The sequence below is a fragment of the Salvelinus sp. IW2-2015 genome, linkage group LG4q.1:29, assembly GCF_002910315.2.
Source record: "Salvelinus sp. IW2-2015 linkage group LG4q.1:29, ASM291031v2, whole genome shotgun sequence".
Classification (NCBI taxonomy): Eukaryota; Metazoa; Chordata; class Actinopteri; order Salmoniformes; family Salmonidae; genus Salvelinus; species Salvelinus sp. IW2-2015.
In genome coordinates, this window is record NC_036842.1 from 84,878,663 (window position 1) to 84,895,996 (window position 17,334).

At 46.0% G+C, this 17,334-nt stretch overlaps 1 protein-coding gene across 1 annotated transcript in view; it reads left to right on the forward strand.

Annotated features, from left to right (window-relative positions):
• The window catches only part of LOC111962682 (laminin subunit beta-1), a 37,911-nt gene extending 23,768 nt beyond the window's left edge, over positions 1 to 14,143 (forward strand). The window contains exons 18-33 of the mRNA XM_023985961.2: positions 1,492 to 1,635; positions 1,743 to 1,974; positions 2,169 to 2,335; positions 2,761 to 2,985; positions 3,095 to 3,312; positions 3,420 to 3,516; positions 7,358 to 7,727; positions 7,857 to 8,041; positions 8,158 to 8,399; positions 8,725 to 8,928; positions 9,020 to 9,164; positions 9,376 to 9,583; positions 9,727 to 9,868; positions 10,040 to 10,216; positions 10,505 to 10,667; positions 12,696 to 14,143. Coding sequence (XP_023841729.1) covers positions 1,492 to 1,635; positions 1,743 to 1,974; positions 2,169 to 2,335; positions 2,761 to 2,985; positions 3,095 to 3,312; positions 3,420 to 3,516; positions 7,358 to 7,727; positions 7,857 to 8,041; positions 8,158 to 8,399; positions 8,725 to 8,928; positions 9,020 to 9,164; positions 9,376 to 9,583; positions 9,727 to 9,868; positions 10,040 to 10,216; positions 10,505 to 10,667; positions 12,696 to 12,835 — 3,059 coding nt within the window. The 3' untranslated portion in view covers positions 12,836 to 14,143. The remainder of the gene's footprint in view (positions 1 to 1,491; positions 1,636 to 1,742; positions 1,975 to 2,168; positions 2,336 to 2,760; positions 2,986 to 3,094; positions 3,313 to 3,419; positions 3,517 to 7,357; positions 7,728 to 7,856; positions 8,042 to 8,157; positions 8,400 to 8,724; positions 8,929 to 9,019; positions 9,165 to 9,375; positions 9,584 to 9,726; positions 9,869 to 10,039; positions 10,217 to 10,504; positions 10,668 to 12,695) is intronic.
• The last annotated feature ends 3,191 nt before the right edge of the window (positions 14,144 to 17,334 follow it).

The window sequence follows — 17,334 nt, forward strand, 5'->3', positions numbered from 1 at the left end:
TCTGGCATATTGCCGTTGTCTTCAGTTTCCAACCCATGTCCCTCATCAACAGTTACGCTATGTCTGTCTACTCTCCTCATGTGTGGACTTGTATTGGACCCTGGGGCCCTAAGCTTGATTATAAGCCCTCTCGGATCTTGACACACTGAAAAGACCACAGAGGAAATTTCTCAGCCCGCCGCAGCAGTAAATCTCCTACCCTGCCAGACAGTGAGAACTTGTCTCTGCTGCCAGTCTAGTAGTATATACCGGGTCCATGCTATCGTAGGACAGATTTCATGGATTTATTCATGTAGGTGGTCTGATTAGATTACAAGAGTATATCATAATATAAAAGATGAAGTCAAATATAATACTCTATTATCTTGAGGAAAACTTTTCTGAACACATGTAAGCATCAAGGAAAATTAAACATAGCATCTATATCACAGCACTTAAATTGCAACATGTAGTTAAATGAGAATGAATTGTTATTGAAATATGACCTAAGTGTGATATGATTTTATTGTATACATTTTTTCTTGGGAATGCAGTCAGTATGAGTTCAAATCCTCCCAGCTGTGAAAGTCACATAATCCTGTCTCACTTAGCAGGTTTTTTGAGGTCTCCTGCACAGATGTAGGTCCCTCATCTACACATTGCTGCAGGTGTTTACAAATCCTGTGGTTTCGCAGGTCCCTTTTAAGTCTTACCCCAGTCTTAGCAGTTAGGTAAAGATCAGAGCGTCTAAACCACAGTCTTCAAGTTCTGCGTTCAATAATCTAGTCCCATAAATAATTAGCCTATCCTAGATCTGAAGGTTCCCACCTTGCTGTGGTGTCCCCTTACACAATAGTTGTTTGGAGGAGTTTCAGATTTATGAGGACAGCAGAGACTTCAGAGGATAGTGTTGAAGGAGTCTAGGCTTGGGCAGAGTCTGGCTTAGAGCATGTCAGTACCCGCTCGGGGGATGTTTAGTGGATATAGGGACACAACACTTACACTCTGTAAGGTTGCATGTACGTAAGCTTGAACACACACACACCACACACACRCCCATGCTTGCCTAAAATCCCCCTCCCATGATGTGACCCAGTGAATACCAGTTCACTTGTCTCTCTCCTCCACATGGACTCAATGTCTTCTATGGAATGTCTGGTCCCTGGCTTTCTCTTTATTTCCACTCGTCTATTGAGAAGGTTACAGGCCCTGTCAGCCTGTAAGGGTAATAGATATAAAAAGTGTTGTTGATTAAATATCTCAGTCGCCTTAATTAATAAAACAAACCTTTGTTAGTATGTCAGAAGCAAGATGTATTGAGATAAAGGGTTAACCAGAGTTTTATGTACAGTTAGTACTTATACCATATTCAAAACAGCTTGGGTATCCAGCAGCAACTATTGCCCCCATTTGAACTGATCATTCCAGATTATGTGTTCAACTCAATTTTAAGCCCATTCCCTCCCTCTCTCACTCTCTCTTTAATATTTCCTCCTGTATTTGTTTTCCCAGCATGCCAGTGTGATCCGCAGGGCTCTCTCAGCACAGTGTGTGATGCCAGCGGCGGGCAATGCCAGTGTCGCCCCAATGTAGTAGGCAGGAACTGTGACAAATGTTCCCCTGCCACCTACCTCTTTGGACCCAGTGGCTGTAGATGTGAGTTTGACTGAATGAAAAGTGACTGAGTGTATGTGTTTTGTATTGCACAATACAGGCACTGAATCGGACACTCATCACTTTCTGTGTCCGCTCTCTCCCCCCAGCCTGTGATTGCAATCCCCAGGGATCGGAGCATGCGTTCTGCCATGAGGCTACTGGCCAGTGTGCTTGTATCCCCGGGGCGTACGGCCGTCAGTGTGACCACTGTTTGCCGGGACACTGGGGCTTCCCCAACTGTCGCCCCTGCACCTGCAATGGCCACACTGAGCAGTGTGACCCCTACTCTGGAGAATGCCTGGACTGCCGAGAACAGACCACCGGGCACAACTGTGAGAGGTCAGACAAGTGTTAGTCTTGGTTGAGGAGTCAGGGGTCAAGGGTTAAGGAGGCTCATTGGTGTATGTGCTGGATGGGTCGGCATTAGAATAGGTAGTCAATCAGTCTCCTAAAATATAGATAACTTAGATATTATAGACATGCATGTGAATGATAGTGATTATGACCAACCACCTTATGCCTTTTCCCTACAGGTGTCTGGAAGGTTACTACGGCGACCCTGTCCTGGGTTCAGGGGATCACTGTCGTCCCTGTATGTGTCCGGACGGGCCAGGTAGCGGGCGGCAGTTTGCCGGTGGATGTTATCACGGTCTGGACTCTCACTACCAGGTGTTTTGTATCTGCAGCCCTGGATACAGAGGTAGGCAGCCAATAACAACCACTTGCCAAGATGTATAGAGCACCCTGTAAACTAGCAGCGCATGGCAGGATTACTCATGTCAAAGTGCTTCTGTTCAGACCTGTTTCCTAGGAAGCAGTAGATTTGTATGCATTCATGTTACAGTGTGGAAGCTTGGTGACTTTCCATGATGTATAGCTGCCGGCCGTGTACATTTACAGTTTGATATATGGCTTGATTTGACAGGAGGACATATGTTATTGTGGCAGTAAATGTATAGGCAGTTATTATTTCTGATTGTGAGGATAGGTGAAAAGATGTGTTTTTGTAGAGGTAAGTGATGACACTGTTTTTGGTGAAGGGTTAATTAAGCACGTTGCTCTCTCTCCTCCCCCTTTTACCTCTCGTTTCTTCTCTCTTCCTCTATGTTTTCCTCTCCCCTACAGGTGCCAGATGTGAGGAATGTGCCCCAGGTTACTATGGAAATCCCCATGAGAACGGCGGGCAGTGCCAACCATGCCAGTGCAACAACAACATTGACATGCTGGACCAGGAGTCCTGTGATGCCAGGACAGGTGAATGTCTCAAATGTCTCTACCACACCGAGGGTCGAGGCTGCCACAGCTGCAAGCTGGGTTACTATGGAGATGCCCTCACACAAAATTGCAGAAGTGAGTAAAAAAAGTTAACTTGCAACTCTTTATGTGTTTGTCATATCAATGTGAGTGGTTGTCATTGTCCAATTGCTAACCTGCTAGCGACGTCTCTTCTCTCCCTCAGAGTGTGTGTGTAACCACCTGGGTACCAACCCAGCCACGTGCCCGGCGGTGGGYGACTGCCACTGTGATCTGGGCAGTGGGCAGTGCCAGTGTCTACCAAATGTGGTGGGTCAGCACTGTGACCAGTGTGCCCCCGACACCTGGAACATGGCCAGCAAGAGGGGCTGCGAATCTTGCGACTGTGACCCCAACCACTCATTTGGAACGTCCTGCAACGAGGTGGGTTCTCACAAGGCCACACCCTTCTTCTGTTGGGTCTTAATACTCCTGTCTCTTTAATCCTATCCTAATGTCACATTACTAATATTTATGTGTTTTCTCCACAGCTGAGTGGCCAGTGCTCCTGTAAACCTGGCTTTGGGGGTAAAATGTGTCAGGAGTGCAGAGAGTTGTTCTGGGGAGACCCTGAAGTCAAATGCAATGGTGAGTTGCCACATCTCAATCAGAAGCATAGTAGTTATCGGTGCTGGCATTACACTGCCTAAATCCCCATCTTGACACACATTAAGGAGTGTGTGTGCGCGCATGTGCGTGTGTGTGTGAGAAAGCTCCAACCCAACTATTTTAAATTGCAACACACACAAAGCAGGCCTTTAGTGTTAATCATTGAGATATAACAAGCAGCCCCATTCCCCTAGCCTCTTATCATGGGAATGTGTAGGAGTTTCAGCTGTGGTGGAGAAATTCACAGCATCCTCTCCTTACTGTGGGAGCCAATATTAAGGCCAGATGTGCTCTCTCACCCGACGTCTGTGTTTCTATGACGAACAGGCGGGGGATCTGTCCGAGCCTCCCAATATCCCGCCGTCCCCACAATGCACCTTTGTTCTGATGGGGTGTCCTGTTGGAGGGACAGCTGTCCAACACAGTGCTTGCTGCTGACAGAAAGGAACCTTTGTCCCAGGGTAGCGTCACTGGAGCAGAGCAGCCTGCTTAATTATCTACTGAAGGACACATGAATTGGCTTCTGATGTAGGCTAGTCCCTTGAGTGGAAACGTGCAGTGAATGTATAAATGGCTCACTGTGGTAGTTGAATCTACTTTAAACTTCTGTATACATTGTTACCAATGAAATTAGAAAATTATTGTGATCAAACTAAAATTGCAGAGGTCACTTTGACGGCTGTTTAAACATCGAACTCCTTCCAGGCAGGATGCACCATGTCAATTGCGTCATAAAAGTCCTTGCTGTCCCGTCACAGTGCAGTTTTCTCAGGCTTGTGGCTTGCTGCTACTAGCAGGGAGTGTTGCATTCCGGAAAGGTTTGTGTTTCTTCGMTCTGCGGAGAAGGATCTGTGTTGACAGTCCTGACTGTTTGTTTGGAGAAGGAAGTCTGCTCTGGTTCCCTGATATCGGATTACCTCATTTACCGCAACTAATGTTGACATACCCCTAATCTGGATCAGTCTAACAGCCAAACATTTCACTAAAACTAGCTTCAAATGGTGCAGATCCCTGTTAGTTTGTGGTATGTTAGTTTCTCTGGAAACATAGTAACGTTGTACACTTTGAACAATTCAATGAAGGGAGGGAATGGTCAACTGCTTAATTTGTGGTCACATTAATTGATATCACAGTTACTTTCTTGTGCACCTCCAGCCATTTTTGTGGCTTTTGCAATGATTTGACCCTTTTAATCACATCAGTTTACCATTTGAAGACAGTTTTCTGTCTGTGGGAGCCATGTCTACTGTTTCTTGTTCATCAAAGCCTTTGTGTGTGTGTGTGTGTGTGTGTGTGTGTGTGTGTGTGTGTGTGTGTGTGTGTGCTGTGTGTGTGTGTTGTTGTGTGTGTGTGTGTGGTGTGTGTTGTGGTGTGTGTTGTTCGTGTGTGCGTGCGTGCGTGCGCGTGCGTGCGTGCGTTGCTGTCGTCGTGGCGTGCGTGCGTGCGTTGCGTGCTGTGCGTGCGTGCTGTGGTGCTCGGATGCGTCGGTATGCGTGGGCGTGCGTTGCGTGGGTGCGGTGGGCGTGCGTGCGTGCGGTGCAGGCGTGCGTGCTTGCGTGCGTGCGTGCGTGCGTGCGTGCGTGTGTGTCTGTGTTGGCCCATGGTGAAAGACTGCTCCAGCTGTAGACCATTAAAGATGTCGTTTACTGATGTGCCCCCATCATCCCCCCACACAGAGGAATAGAAGCCATGTTGGGATCCATGTCACAAAAACAGCTGGAATTTCCCTACCCTGCCTGCTCGCAATCATCTTATCTGACCTGTAACATACAACAGATGCTGTGTAGAAAGTAAAGAAAAGAGGTCCAGCTACCTTCTATAAAAGGCCTTTATTAAAAATGTGTGCGATTTTGTTAGAAACAGCAGAAAGCCTGCGTTAATCAGTCATGTCTTATTGCGCCATGGATTCCAGTTCCCTCTACATGCTTGTAGTGTGTTTAATCTGCTCTGAGGGCCATTGTTAATTTTGACGGGTAGGGGGTGAGGGTCAATATTTACCTCTCTTCCGTACCTGGCCTATGTGGCCATTTTGTGTGTCAAAGCCATCACCCAGTGTAAACAGAGGCTGTGCTTTAATCTGYAGTGGGGGAGGGGGCTGTGTGAATGGGGACCTTCAGAGGTGGTGCTGTAGTGTGGTGTGTGGGGCCCTAGTTTGGGGCTGTCTGCTGATAATGGAGACTGGTGAGTGACTCCCCACACAGCCAGTTAACGCACAGAGGAAGAGAGACAGGGGAGACAAAAGGACAGGTCACATTCATTACATATTTCCACTGAGCCCAGGCCCCTCATCCTCCTGCCTTACAAAACTATAGGAGGATTACGCCACACATCTAAGCCCCCATTTCCCCTCCTCTTTTGTTGCTTTAGCACCCTGAGGTGACAAAAAGTAATTTTTCAGGATGTGTGTACATCTACACATTTGTAAAGGTTTGTGGTTCTACAAGTGTGTGGTGTGTGCAAGAAAGTATGTACACTTCACCATACATTCTTCAAGTTTGTGTGCAAGAGTAAACACAGGAAGTACCACAGTTAGGTATATGGTTGTCATCAGTGGTTCCTGGGGGGTTGTTTGCAGAGTCTGTAGGGGCCCATGGTGGCCCCTTTGTTCTCCACACACTCTACACACTTCCCTTAACGAGGCTTTGAAGTGGGCAAACATCCTCCTCTTTCTCCATTCCTCCTCCTCCACCCCCCTTCTCTCCATCCCATCTCACTCAACCAGCCCCCCTTAAGTCACTGGGTTAATGTGGATGGCTGTGGTTCATTGATCTTTGGCTCACCAGAATTTCAGCTGACATCATCTTTACGAGTTGAAACTCCAACCAGCCCCCCTTAAGTCACTGGGTTAATGTGGATGGCTGTGGTTCATTGATCTTTGGCTCACCAGAATTTCAGCTGACATCATCTTTACGAGTTGAAACTCCAACCAGCCCCCCTTAAGTCACTGGGTTAATGTGGATGGCTGTGGTTCATTGATCTTTGGCTCACCAGAATTTCARCTGACATCATCTTTACGAGTTGAAACTCCAACCAGCCCCCCTTAAGTCACTGGGTTAATGTGGATGGCTGTGGTTCATTGATCTTTGGCTCACCAGAATTTCAACTGACATCATCTTTACGAGTTGAAACTCCACCGAAAACATTTTATCCACCAGTCAATACATCAGCTGGCCACTCTTAATACTCCCAATGGACACTCACCCAGAAATACATGTAGGCTTACCAGTAGATTTAAAATGCAATATGGCTAGCATTAAAGAACTTGAATTATAATGAAAATTAAGTCAAAAGTATTATTAGAACCAAAGGTTAGGCTTGCTAGTCCACATTTCAGAGGTGCTTACAACAGGGTGCTAACTGTGCTTGACACGTTAACAAGTGATTACAAACCTATAAAGGTTACGACCCATAAAGCAACAGGAGCTCCCATCCTTTCCCCTCTCCACAGTGGAGGACTTTGAAATGACTTTTGGAGGATCCCAATAAACTGAATGAGTTTGTAAATTGACCTGACGAGACAGACGTGTCCTTTGAGGTCAAGATGTCTAGCGAGAGAGAGGCTGGCTACTTAAAAGCACTTCCCTGGCTTTGTAAGACCGCTTTATAGGCTCTTGTCCATTGTTATGGGACATCATCAACCTGTTTGAAATGTCTCCCTCCCATTCAGGATCTCTGGAGGGTGACTGACTAGTCAGGATCAGGATGGAACAAAATGAGTTGTAGAAAAAGTGTTGTTTTTTGAGTCATGCTCAAACAGTTTCAGAGTTGAATGAAAAAAAGGCTAGACTAGTAGTAAAACCTGTTTCCTATTGCCTTGCAGCGTGCGACTGTGACCCACAAGGCATTGCCGAGCAGCAGTGCAACAAGGCCAACGGTCACTGTGTGTGCTTGGAGGGCGTGTCTGGTCCCCGCTGTAACCTCTGCGCCCGGGGCTACTCTGGCACCTTCCCCTACTGCGAACGCTGCCACCAGTGCTTTGCCGACTGGGACGTGATCGTAGGTCAGCTGACCAACCAGACCCACAGGCTGGTCAACAAGGTGAACACCATCAAGGCCAGCGGCATCACCGGACCATACAAACATGCCATAGATAACATGGAGCAGAGCGCCGGGTCCATAAGAACTATCCTGGCCCAGAACCCGGCTACACAGCCACTGTCAGAGATACAGCAGCTACTGGAGCAGGCCACGTAAGTGGGGTCAAAGGGTGGGGTCAAAATGGGTCATTGACAATATTTATCAATAGCAAAAACAGTAGTAGACACATCAAAAGCAATAATATACTAATTATTTCTGTATGATCCATTTCTGTTCTTTAGAGATCTAATGGAAGAGATGAGCAACAAGCTGAACCTCACTGAGGAGGCGTTGGCCCAGGTATCATCTGATGACAACAGCACCAACACCAAACTGGACTCTCTCAAAGAGGATGCCCAGAAACTGGATCGCACCGTCAAGGAGCTGCTGGACCAAGTGGAGCTCATCAAGAACTCTGATGTTCGGGGTAAGGGACTGGGACAAGGCTGTTTGACTTGTTGATGATTGTGATATACAATGTCATGTCCATTATACTTCCATTTGTCAACTCTGTGAAATTGAACATTGTTTTTGTAATGACAGGAGCGACAGACAGTGTCACAAAGTACTACCAGCAGTCTCTGGCTGCTGGGGCTCAGGCCAACGCCTCCACCACCGACCCAGGCAACCCCGTGGAGAGCTCTTTCGTTCTACGACAAGCTACGGAGGACAAGATGAACGACACCAGGGACGAGTTCCACAGGAGGCAGGAAGAACACGCCAAGAGACTGGACGACCTGGCGGATCAGCTGGAGACATTGGACCTATCAGAACTCAGCGAGAAGGTAAGGCCAAGCAAGGCCATAACTGTGGCCTGAAACTGGCTTGCTGATGTTGATCTGAGTTTGACACAGATCAGACTCAGTCAAATCCCAGTTTGCAAGATAAAACCATCGAAAACAAGACATTTTCTTGAGCTGTTAAATCAAAGCTTCTGTGTAGGTCAGGAAGAATGATAGGTTTGATTGAATGAGAAGCATATGCTTAGATCCCATTTGAACTTGTCAAGATGCATATGCTTAGATCCCATTTGAACTTGTCAAGATGCATATGCTTAGATCCCATTTGAACTTGTCAACTCTTTTCACTCTACTGGGCCTCTCTCTGCAGACGTGCGGCAGCCCAGCTGGTGAGGCGTGTGCAGACTCTCCGTGCGGGGGTCTGAGTTGTGTGGACTCTGAGGGGAACAGGAGGTGTGGGGGCGAGGGGTGTGACGGTCTGGTCACCCTGGCCAACAATGCCTGGCATAAGGCCAACCACTTTGACCAGGAGATCCTCACGGCCATGGAGGAGGTGGACAAGCTCTCCAAGATGGTGAGATCCTGTCTTTGAATTAAAATGAACCAACTCTCTTTAGACAAGAAATACACCCACTTTGGTTCCTAACCTGTTTGTTTGTGATCAGGTGTCAGAGGCCAAGGTGAAGGCAGATGAGGCCAAGCTGAGTGCCCAGGACGTGCTGCTGAAGACAAATGAGACCAAGCAGCGCGTGGACCAGAGCAATGAGGAGCTGCGCAGCCTCATCCGACAGATCAGAGACTTCCTCACACGTATGTCTACTCCTCCAATCAACTACATATGTTTACTAACCTGTGACTTAAAGGTACAATCCAGCTGTTCAATTGTAATTTCAATTAAATGTTTCAAATAATTTCACCCATTGATTCTAGAAGATTGTAACTTATACATGTCTCAAACTTAGTACAACTGTCCCTTTCACAAGCTTAGTACAACCCTTGTCTCTCATGTGGCACCCCCTAGAGGATGCAGCAGACATGGAGAGCATCGAGGCAGTGGCCAACGAGGTGCTGGCCATGCAGATGCCCAGCACGCCAGCCCAGCTCCAGAATCTGACAGACGAGATCAGGGAGAGGGTGCGAGACCTGGCCCAAGTGGAGACTATCCTCAACCAGAGCGCTGAAGATGTGCAGAGAGCCGAGAACCTACTGAAGCAGGCAGGCAGAGCCAGGTGACACACATTAACACACACTTGTCAAGATTATCCTCGAATGGAGCACAGTTGATGAGGCATGTGCGCAAAGCCAGGCAAAGCCACACACACTCTGGTGCTTGGTGGGCTTATTATTTTCTCCCTCTGTGTGTGTCCCACAGTAAAGAGGCCACAGATGTGAGGGAAACAGCAGAGATGGTGAAGCAGGCTCTGGAAGAGGCTGAGCGTGCCCAGAAAGCAGCAGCCGAGGCCATCAAACAGGCCACCACCGACATTAAAGGCACAAACGACCTCCTGTCCTCAGTGAGTCAACATCCTCCATTTTATCACACACAGCAAGTTTGAACTTTTGGGACTAATCCATTGGTTCCATGTACCGGGAAAACTAAATCAAGCACAGCTAAAGTATTTGACCCATTAAAATGTACAAGTATACCATAAAGACACCCTGTGCTTGTCTTTACGTCTGAAAAGGTGGAGTCGGAGACAGCGGACTCAGAGTTCAAGCTGAACAACGCCACCCAGAGGCTGCTGTGGTTAGAGAAAGACATCACACTGCTCAGAGAGAAGGCACTGAACACCTCGCTTAGCTCTGAACAAACCGAAAGAGATGCAGAGAGCATCAACAAAGTGGCTGAGCAGGTCAAAAAGGTTTGTGAGCTACTTTGTGTTAAATTGGGAACTGAGAGTTTGTGATTTATTTTTCATCCTTGTCATTCTCACAATAAATTGCTGACCTTGCATATGACTGTTCGTGTGTGTGTAACGGCTGGTGTGTGTGTGTTGTGTGTGTGTGTGTGTGTGTGTGTGTGTGTGTGTGTGTGTGTGTGTGTTGTGTGTGTGGTGTGTGTGTGTGTGTGTGTGTGGTGTGTGTGGTGTGTGTGTGTGGTGTGTGTGTGTGTGTGTGTGTGTGTGGTGCGCGCGCGCGCGCGCTGGCAGGACCTGGACTCGGAGCTGAAGGATAAGTACAGCACCGTGCAGGACCTGATCAACCAGGAGGCCGGCGGGGGCGTGGCCAACGCCAAGAAGAGGGCGGAGCTTCTACAGCAGGAAGCCAAAGACCTGCTGCTACAGGCCAGCGACAAGCTGCAGCTACTGAAAGGTACAGTACACACACACATACCTATATGTACACAGGTCTCTATCCACACACACTGACACTCTCTCACACACACACACACACATAGACATGCACCACATAAATCTTCCACAACAGCTTGGGGAGCGCCTTGCATGAAAATACGTTGAACAAAAATATAAACGCAACATGTAAAGTATTGATCCCATGTTTCATGAGCTGAAATAAAAGATCCCAGAAATGTTCCATATACACAAAAAGCTTATTTCTCTCAAATGTTGTGCACAAATGTGTTTACATCCCTGTTAGTGAGCATTTCTCCGTTGYCAATATAACCTATCCACCTGACAGGTGTGGCATATCAAGAAGCTGATTAAACAGCATGATCATTACACAGGTGCACCTTGTGCTGTGGACAATAAAAGACCACTCTAAAATGTGCAGTTTTGTCACACAACAAAATGCTACAGATGTCTCAAGTTTTAAGGGACTGTGCAATTGGCATGCAGACTGCAGGAATGTCCACCAGAGCTGTTGCCAGAGAATTTAATGTTGATTTCTMTACCATTAGCCGCCTCCAACGTCGTTTTAGATAATTTAGTAGTACGTCCAACCGGCCTCACAACCGCAGACCACGTGTAGCCACGCCAGCCCAGGACCTCCACATCCAGCTTCTTCACCTGCAGGATTGTCTGAGACCAGCCACCCAGACAGCTGATAAAACTGTGGGTTTGCACAACCAAAGAATTTCTGCACAAACTGTCAGAAACAGTCTCAGGGAAGCTCTTCTGCGTGTTCGTCGTCCTCACCAGGGTCTTGATCTGACTGCAGTTCAGCATCGTAACTGACTTCAGTGGATGAACACTCACCTTCGATGGCCTCTGGCACGCTGGAGAAGTGTGCTCTTCATGGATTAATCCTGTTTTCAACTGTACCGGGCAGGTGGCAGACAGTGTGTATGGCATCGTGTTGGTGAGCGGTTTGCTGATGTCAGGGTTGTGAACAGAGTGCCCCATGGTGGTGGTGGGGTTATGGTATGGGCAGGCATAAGCTACAGACAACAAACACAATTGCATTTTATCGATGACAATTTGAATGCACAGAGATACCGTGCCGAGATCCTGAGGCACGTTGTTGTGCCATTCATCCACTGCCATCACCTCATGTTTCAGCAGGATAATGCACAGCCCCATGTCGCAAGGATCTGTACACAATTCCTGGAAGCTGAAAATGTCTCAGTTCTTCCATGGCCTGCACACTCACCAGACATGTCACCCATTTAGCACGTTTGGGATGCTCTGGATCGACATATACGACAGCTTGTTCCAGTTYCCGCCAATATCCAGCAACTTCGCAAAGCCCTTAAAGAGGAGTGGGACAACATTACGCAGGCCACAATCAACAGCCTGATCAACTGTATGTGAAGGAGATGTGTCACGCTGCATAAGGCAAAGGGTGGTCACATCAGATACTGACTGGTTTTATGATCCACGCCCCCACCTTTTTTTAAAGGTATCTGTGACCAACAGATGCATATCTGTATTCCCAGTCATGTGAAATCCATAGATTAGAGCATAATGCATTTATTTAAATTGACTGATTTGCTTATATGAACTGTAACTGAGTAAAACCTTTGAAATTGTTGCATGTTGCGTAGAGATTTTTGTTCAGTGTACAATCACAACACACTACCTAAAACACACACCCTTGGGGTCCAACCATGATATGTCCTTACAACGCATCGAGGCAGGCATTACCACAAACATTACACTACACAGACCCTACTTTTCAATGGTGTCTGCTTAGTGGATATATAAACATGATCTGTTTGTAATAGCTATGAGATCTTCATGTTGATTCACTTTTTCCAATCAAGAGTTGAACATGCCTTTACGCAGGCCCTTTAACTTTCTCTTCTCAAGTGTGTGTATTCACTGCATGACATTCTACATGTTCTGATTATAAAGCCGGTGTGTGGAGGGATACTACACATCCTGTGATTTTGAGCAAGTAGTTTGACGGTAGGATCTCTCCTTTTTGGTTCCCATCCAGATTTAGAGAAGTCCTACGAGGACAACCAGAAGACTCTGGAAGACAAGGCCAACCAGTTGGTGGATCTGGAGAAGGCTGTCAAAGAGCTGCTGCAGGAGATCAGTCACAAAGTCACCGTGTACAGCACCTGTCTGTTTTAAACACAACCCCCAGCACGGGGTTGTGAAGAAAACTGGTTCACAAAGCAAAATGAACGCCAACCAAGGAATAGAGGCCATTTGAAACCAGAAGATATTTAATATTACTGGCACAGAGCCCCTAGAGACTGGACACATTAAACGTACCACCCACTCACACTCCCTGGTTTCATCATTTGAAATCAAAGATTACTGTTTACTTTTATACTGTTTCTAAGTCTAACAAGTGGTTTTCGTGTGGAAAAAGCAGGGAATAAAAAAGAAGTAATCTGTTTCTATTTGTAGGAAACAAGGAGAGCGAATAAGTGAAAATCAGAATCCTGCCAAAGAGTTTACCATTCAAGCTACAGCCAACATTTAAGATACACAGTACCAGCTAGACATCATCGCCTACATATACAAAGTGACATGAACCAGCCAGACTTTACAACTACCTTGTTTGGCAGTACTTCTAGCACACAGTATGTGTGAGAATGTTATGGTTCGAATTTTTGAGAATGAGAGCTTTGAGGCGAATTTGTGCATACAGATATTTGGAGACCATCCTCCTAACATTTTAAAATAAAAAGGAAAATGTGCATTGTTTTGAAATGGTTGCAAAGAAATTCCCTCTCCATTTAAACCAGAATGTAATTCAAAAAAAATTMTTGAGCTTGAAAACCAATGCCTTGAGGGCTGAAAGCATGAATGTAAAGGTTTGACTTAACTTTTTACCATGAGACTGGATTATTTTGTATATTTGTATGCAACATTGTATGAACCAACTGGTTACTTTCAAAGTTACCTTGACCAACACATTTATTTTCAATTTGGAGGGAAAAAAACGTCCCATTTGAAATCCCATCAAATATGTGTTACATCTTGACAAGTTCTGAGAGTTATTGTTTTTAAACATATTTACTATTTTGAGCCTTAGCCTCTCACCTTAACACTATAGTGTACCTGTTATGGTAAAATGGGGATGTGTTTGTGGGCCTCAGAGTACTCCTGGGAGGCAGCCACATACAGAGCAGACCTTCTGTGTACACTAAGCATTAGATCCAATGCCTTGGCTAGATCTGAAACACAAGAGACATTAAGCTACTCACAATTTTGTTTTTATCCTTGATTTATTGTGTTATTTTTAGTTTTATAGTGTCCTTGTTATTTTATTTTTAACAGGCGCTTTAAAACCAATGTATTACAATTATTAGTGCTAGCATAGGGCAAATGTGACAGGACTCTTCATAAATTCTCCCAATATGCCACAAATTTCAATGAAATGCATTCATCCCTTCTTTCCTGAAATAAATCAGGTTTGATATGTTTGAATTGGTGATAGCAGGGTGGTAACTTTCATTTGACTTAAATCACATATTGATTATTCAATCACACATAGGCCTATATTATGGACACTGGGTTGTATCAATCAATCAATGAAATGTATTTATAAAGCCCTTCTTACATCAGCTGATGTCACAAAGTGCTGTACAGAAACCCGGCCTAAAACCCCAAACAGCAAGCAATGCAGGTGTAGAAGCACGGTGGCTAGGAAAAACTCCTTAGAAAGGCCGGAACCTAGGAAGAAACCTAGAGTGGAACCAGGATATGAGGGGTGGCCAGTCCACTTATGGCTGTGCCGGGTTGAGATTATAACAGAACATGCCCAAGATGTTCAAATGTTCATAGATGACCAGCAGGGTCAAATGATAAGAATCACAGTGGTTGTAGAGGGTGCAACAGGTCAGCACCTCAGGAGTACATTTCAGTTGGCTTTTCATAGCCGATCATTCAGAGTATCTCTACTACTCCTGGTGTCTCTAGAGAGTTGAAAACAGCAGGTCTGGGACAAGGTAGCATGTCCAGTGAACAGGTCAGAGTTCCATAGCCACAGGCAGAACAGTTGAAACTGGAGCAGCAGCACGACCAGGTGGACTGGGGACAGCAAGGAGTCATCAGGCCAGGTGGTCCTAGGGCTCAAGTCCTCAGAGGAGATGGGAGGGAGAGAGAGAGAGAGAATTAGAGAGAGCATACTTAAATTCACACAGGACACCGGATAAGACAGTAGAAATACTCCAGATATAACAGACTGACCCTAGCCCTCCGACACATAAACTGTTGCAGCATAAATACTGGAGGTTGAGACAGGAGGGATCAGGAGACACTGTGGCCCCGTCTGACGATATCCCAGAACAGGGCCAAACAGGCAGGATATAACCCCACACACTTTGCCAAAGCACAGCCCCCACACCACTAGAGGGATATCTTCAACCACCAACTTACTATCCTGAGACAATGCCGATTATAGCCCACGAAGATCTCCCCCACGGGGGTGCGCCAACCCGGACAGGAAGATCACGTCAGTGACTCAACTCACTCAAGTGGCGCACCCCTCCTAGGGACGGCATGGAAGAGCACCAGTAAGCCAGTGACTCAGCCCCTGTAATAAGGTTTGAGGCAGAGAATCCCAGTGGAGAGAGGGGAACCGGCCAGGTAGAGACAGCAAGGGCGGTTCGTTGCGCCAATGCCTTTTCGTTCACCTTCACACTCCTGGGCCAGACTACACTCAATCATAGGACCTACTGAAGAGATGAGTCTTCAATAAAGACTTGAAGGTAGAGACCGAGTCTGCGTCTCTCACATGGATAGGCAGACCATTCCATAAAAATGGAGCTCTATAGGAGAAAGTCCTGCCTCCAGCTGTTTGCTTAGAAATTCTAGGGACAGAAAGGAAGCCTGCGTCTTGTGACTGTAGCATGCGTGTAGGTACGTACGGCAGGACCAAATCGGAAAGATAGGTAGGAGCAAGCCCATGTAATGCTTAGTAGGTTAGCAGTAAAACCTTGAAATCAGCCCTTGCCTTAACAGGAAGTCAGTGTAGAGGCTAGCACTGGAGTAATATGATAAAAAAGGTAAAATATATAGTGAAAACAATAGTGGTCCTAAAACGGAGCCTTGAGGAACACCAAAATGTACAGTTGATTTGTCAGAGGAAAAACCATCTACAGAGACAAACTGATATCTTTCTGACAGATAAGATCTAACCAGGCCAGAACTTTTCCGTGTAGACCAATTTGGGTTTCCAAACTGACGTCCTTGGGTAGGTGGAGGGAGTCTGGAAGGTCATCTAGGAATCTTTGGGTTGTCCGATAATTTTTAGCACGGCTTTTGATGATTCTTGGTTGGGGTCTGAGCAGATTATTTGTTGCGATTGAAAACATAATAAAATGGTGGTCCGATAGTCCAGGATTATGAGGAAAAACATTTAGATCCACAACATTTATTCCACGGGACAAAACTAGGTTCAGAGTATGACTGTGGCAGTGAGTAGGTCCGAAGACATGTTGGACAAAACCCACTGAGTCGATGATGGCTCCGAAAGCCTTTTGGAGTGGGTCTGTGGACGTTTCCATGTGAGTATTAAAGTCACCAATGGCTTTTGTGTGATGTCATTGTTACCTGTGAAACTAAAAAGAGCACAATCCTACAAGTCAAATCTAAAGTTCACACGGCTCATCCACAATGGGAAGTTTAATGAGCCACAGGCCCCATGTCAATAGTATGAGCACATGGTTTCATCCAAAGTTGCTGAATTGAGATCCCTGTCTGAACAAGATTTTCTAACATGTCCTCCATAGTGGACTCTGGAAGGTCTGAGGAGGATTCTGTCTCAATATTACCTACCATTAGGTGGCAGTATGTAGCTACAAAGTGTTACAAGTGCTGCTAGAGGCTCCCAGGCCAGGAACTTCATTGAAGAACATCAAACTGGAATCAGAGAGGATGGAATCTCTTTGCCTAAATATTGTCCCAGGAACATCCTAAATATATGTTGTTCCAGGCCCCTAGCCTGGGACATCATACCCAGGGACCTCATTATTTTGTTGTCCGTGGAACAACATGCATACAGGAAAAATGTCTCCAGTAGCTCATTGTGGCCAGACTTTAAAACCGGCGCAACCTGTTCTCTTACATCCACCTTTGCATACACGTTTTAGATTGGCTACAATACATTATAAAGCTGTCACCTCGAAATGAAGCTAATATACAGGGGCTTGCGAAAGTATTCACCCCCTTGGCATTTTTCCTATTTTGTTGCCTCACAACCTGGAATTAAAATGGATTGTGGGGGTATTTTTTATTGTGAAACAAACAAATAAGACAAAAAAACAGAAAACTTGATCGTGCATAACTATTCACCCCCCAAAGTCAATACGTTGTAGAGCCACCTTTTGCAACAATTACAGCTGCAAGTCTCTTGGGGTATGTCTCTATAAGCTTGGCACATCTAGCCACTGGGATTTTTGCCCATTCTTCAAGGCAAAACTGCTCCAGCTCCTTCAAGTTGGATGGGTTCCGCTGGTATACAGCAATCTTTAAGTCATACCACAGATTCTCAATTGGATTGAGGTCTGGGCTTTGACTAGGCCATTCCAAGACATTTAAATGTTTCCCCTTAAACCACTCGAGTATTGCTTTAGCAGTATGCTTAGGGTCATTGTTCTGCTGGAAGGTGAACCTCC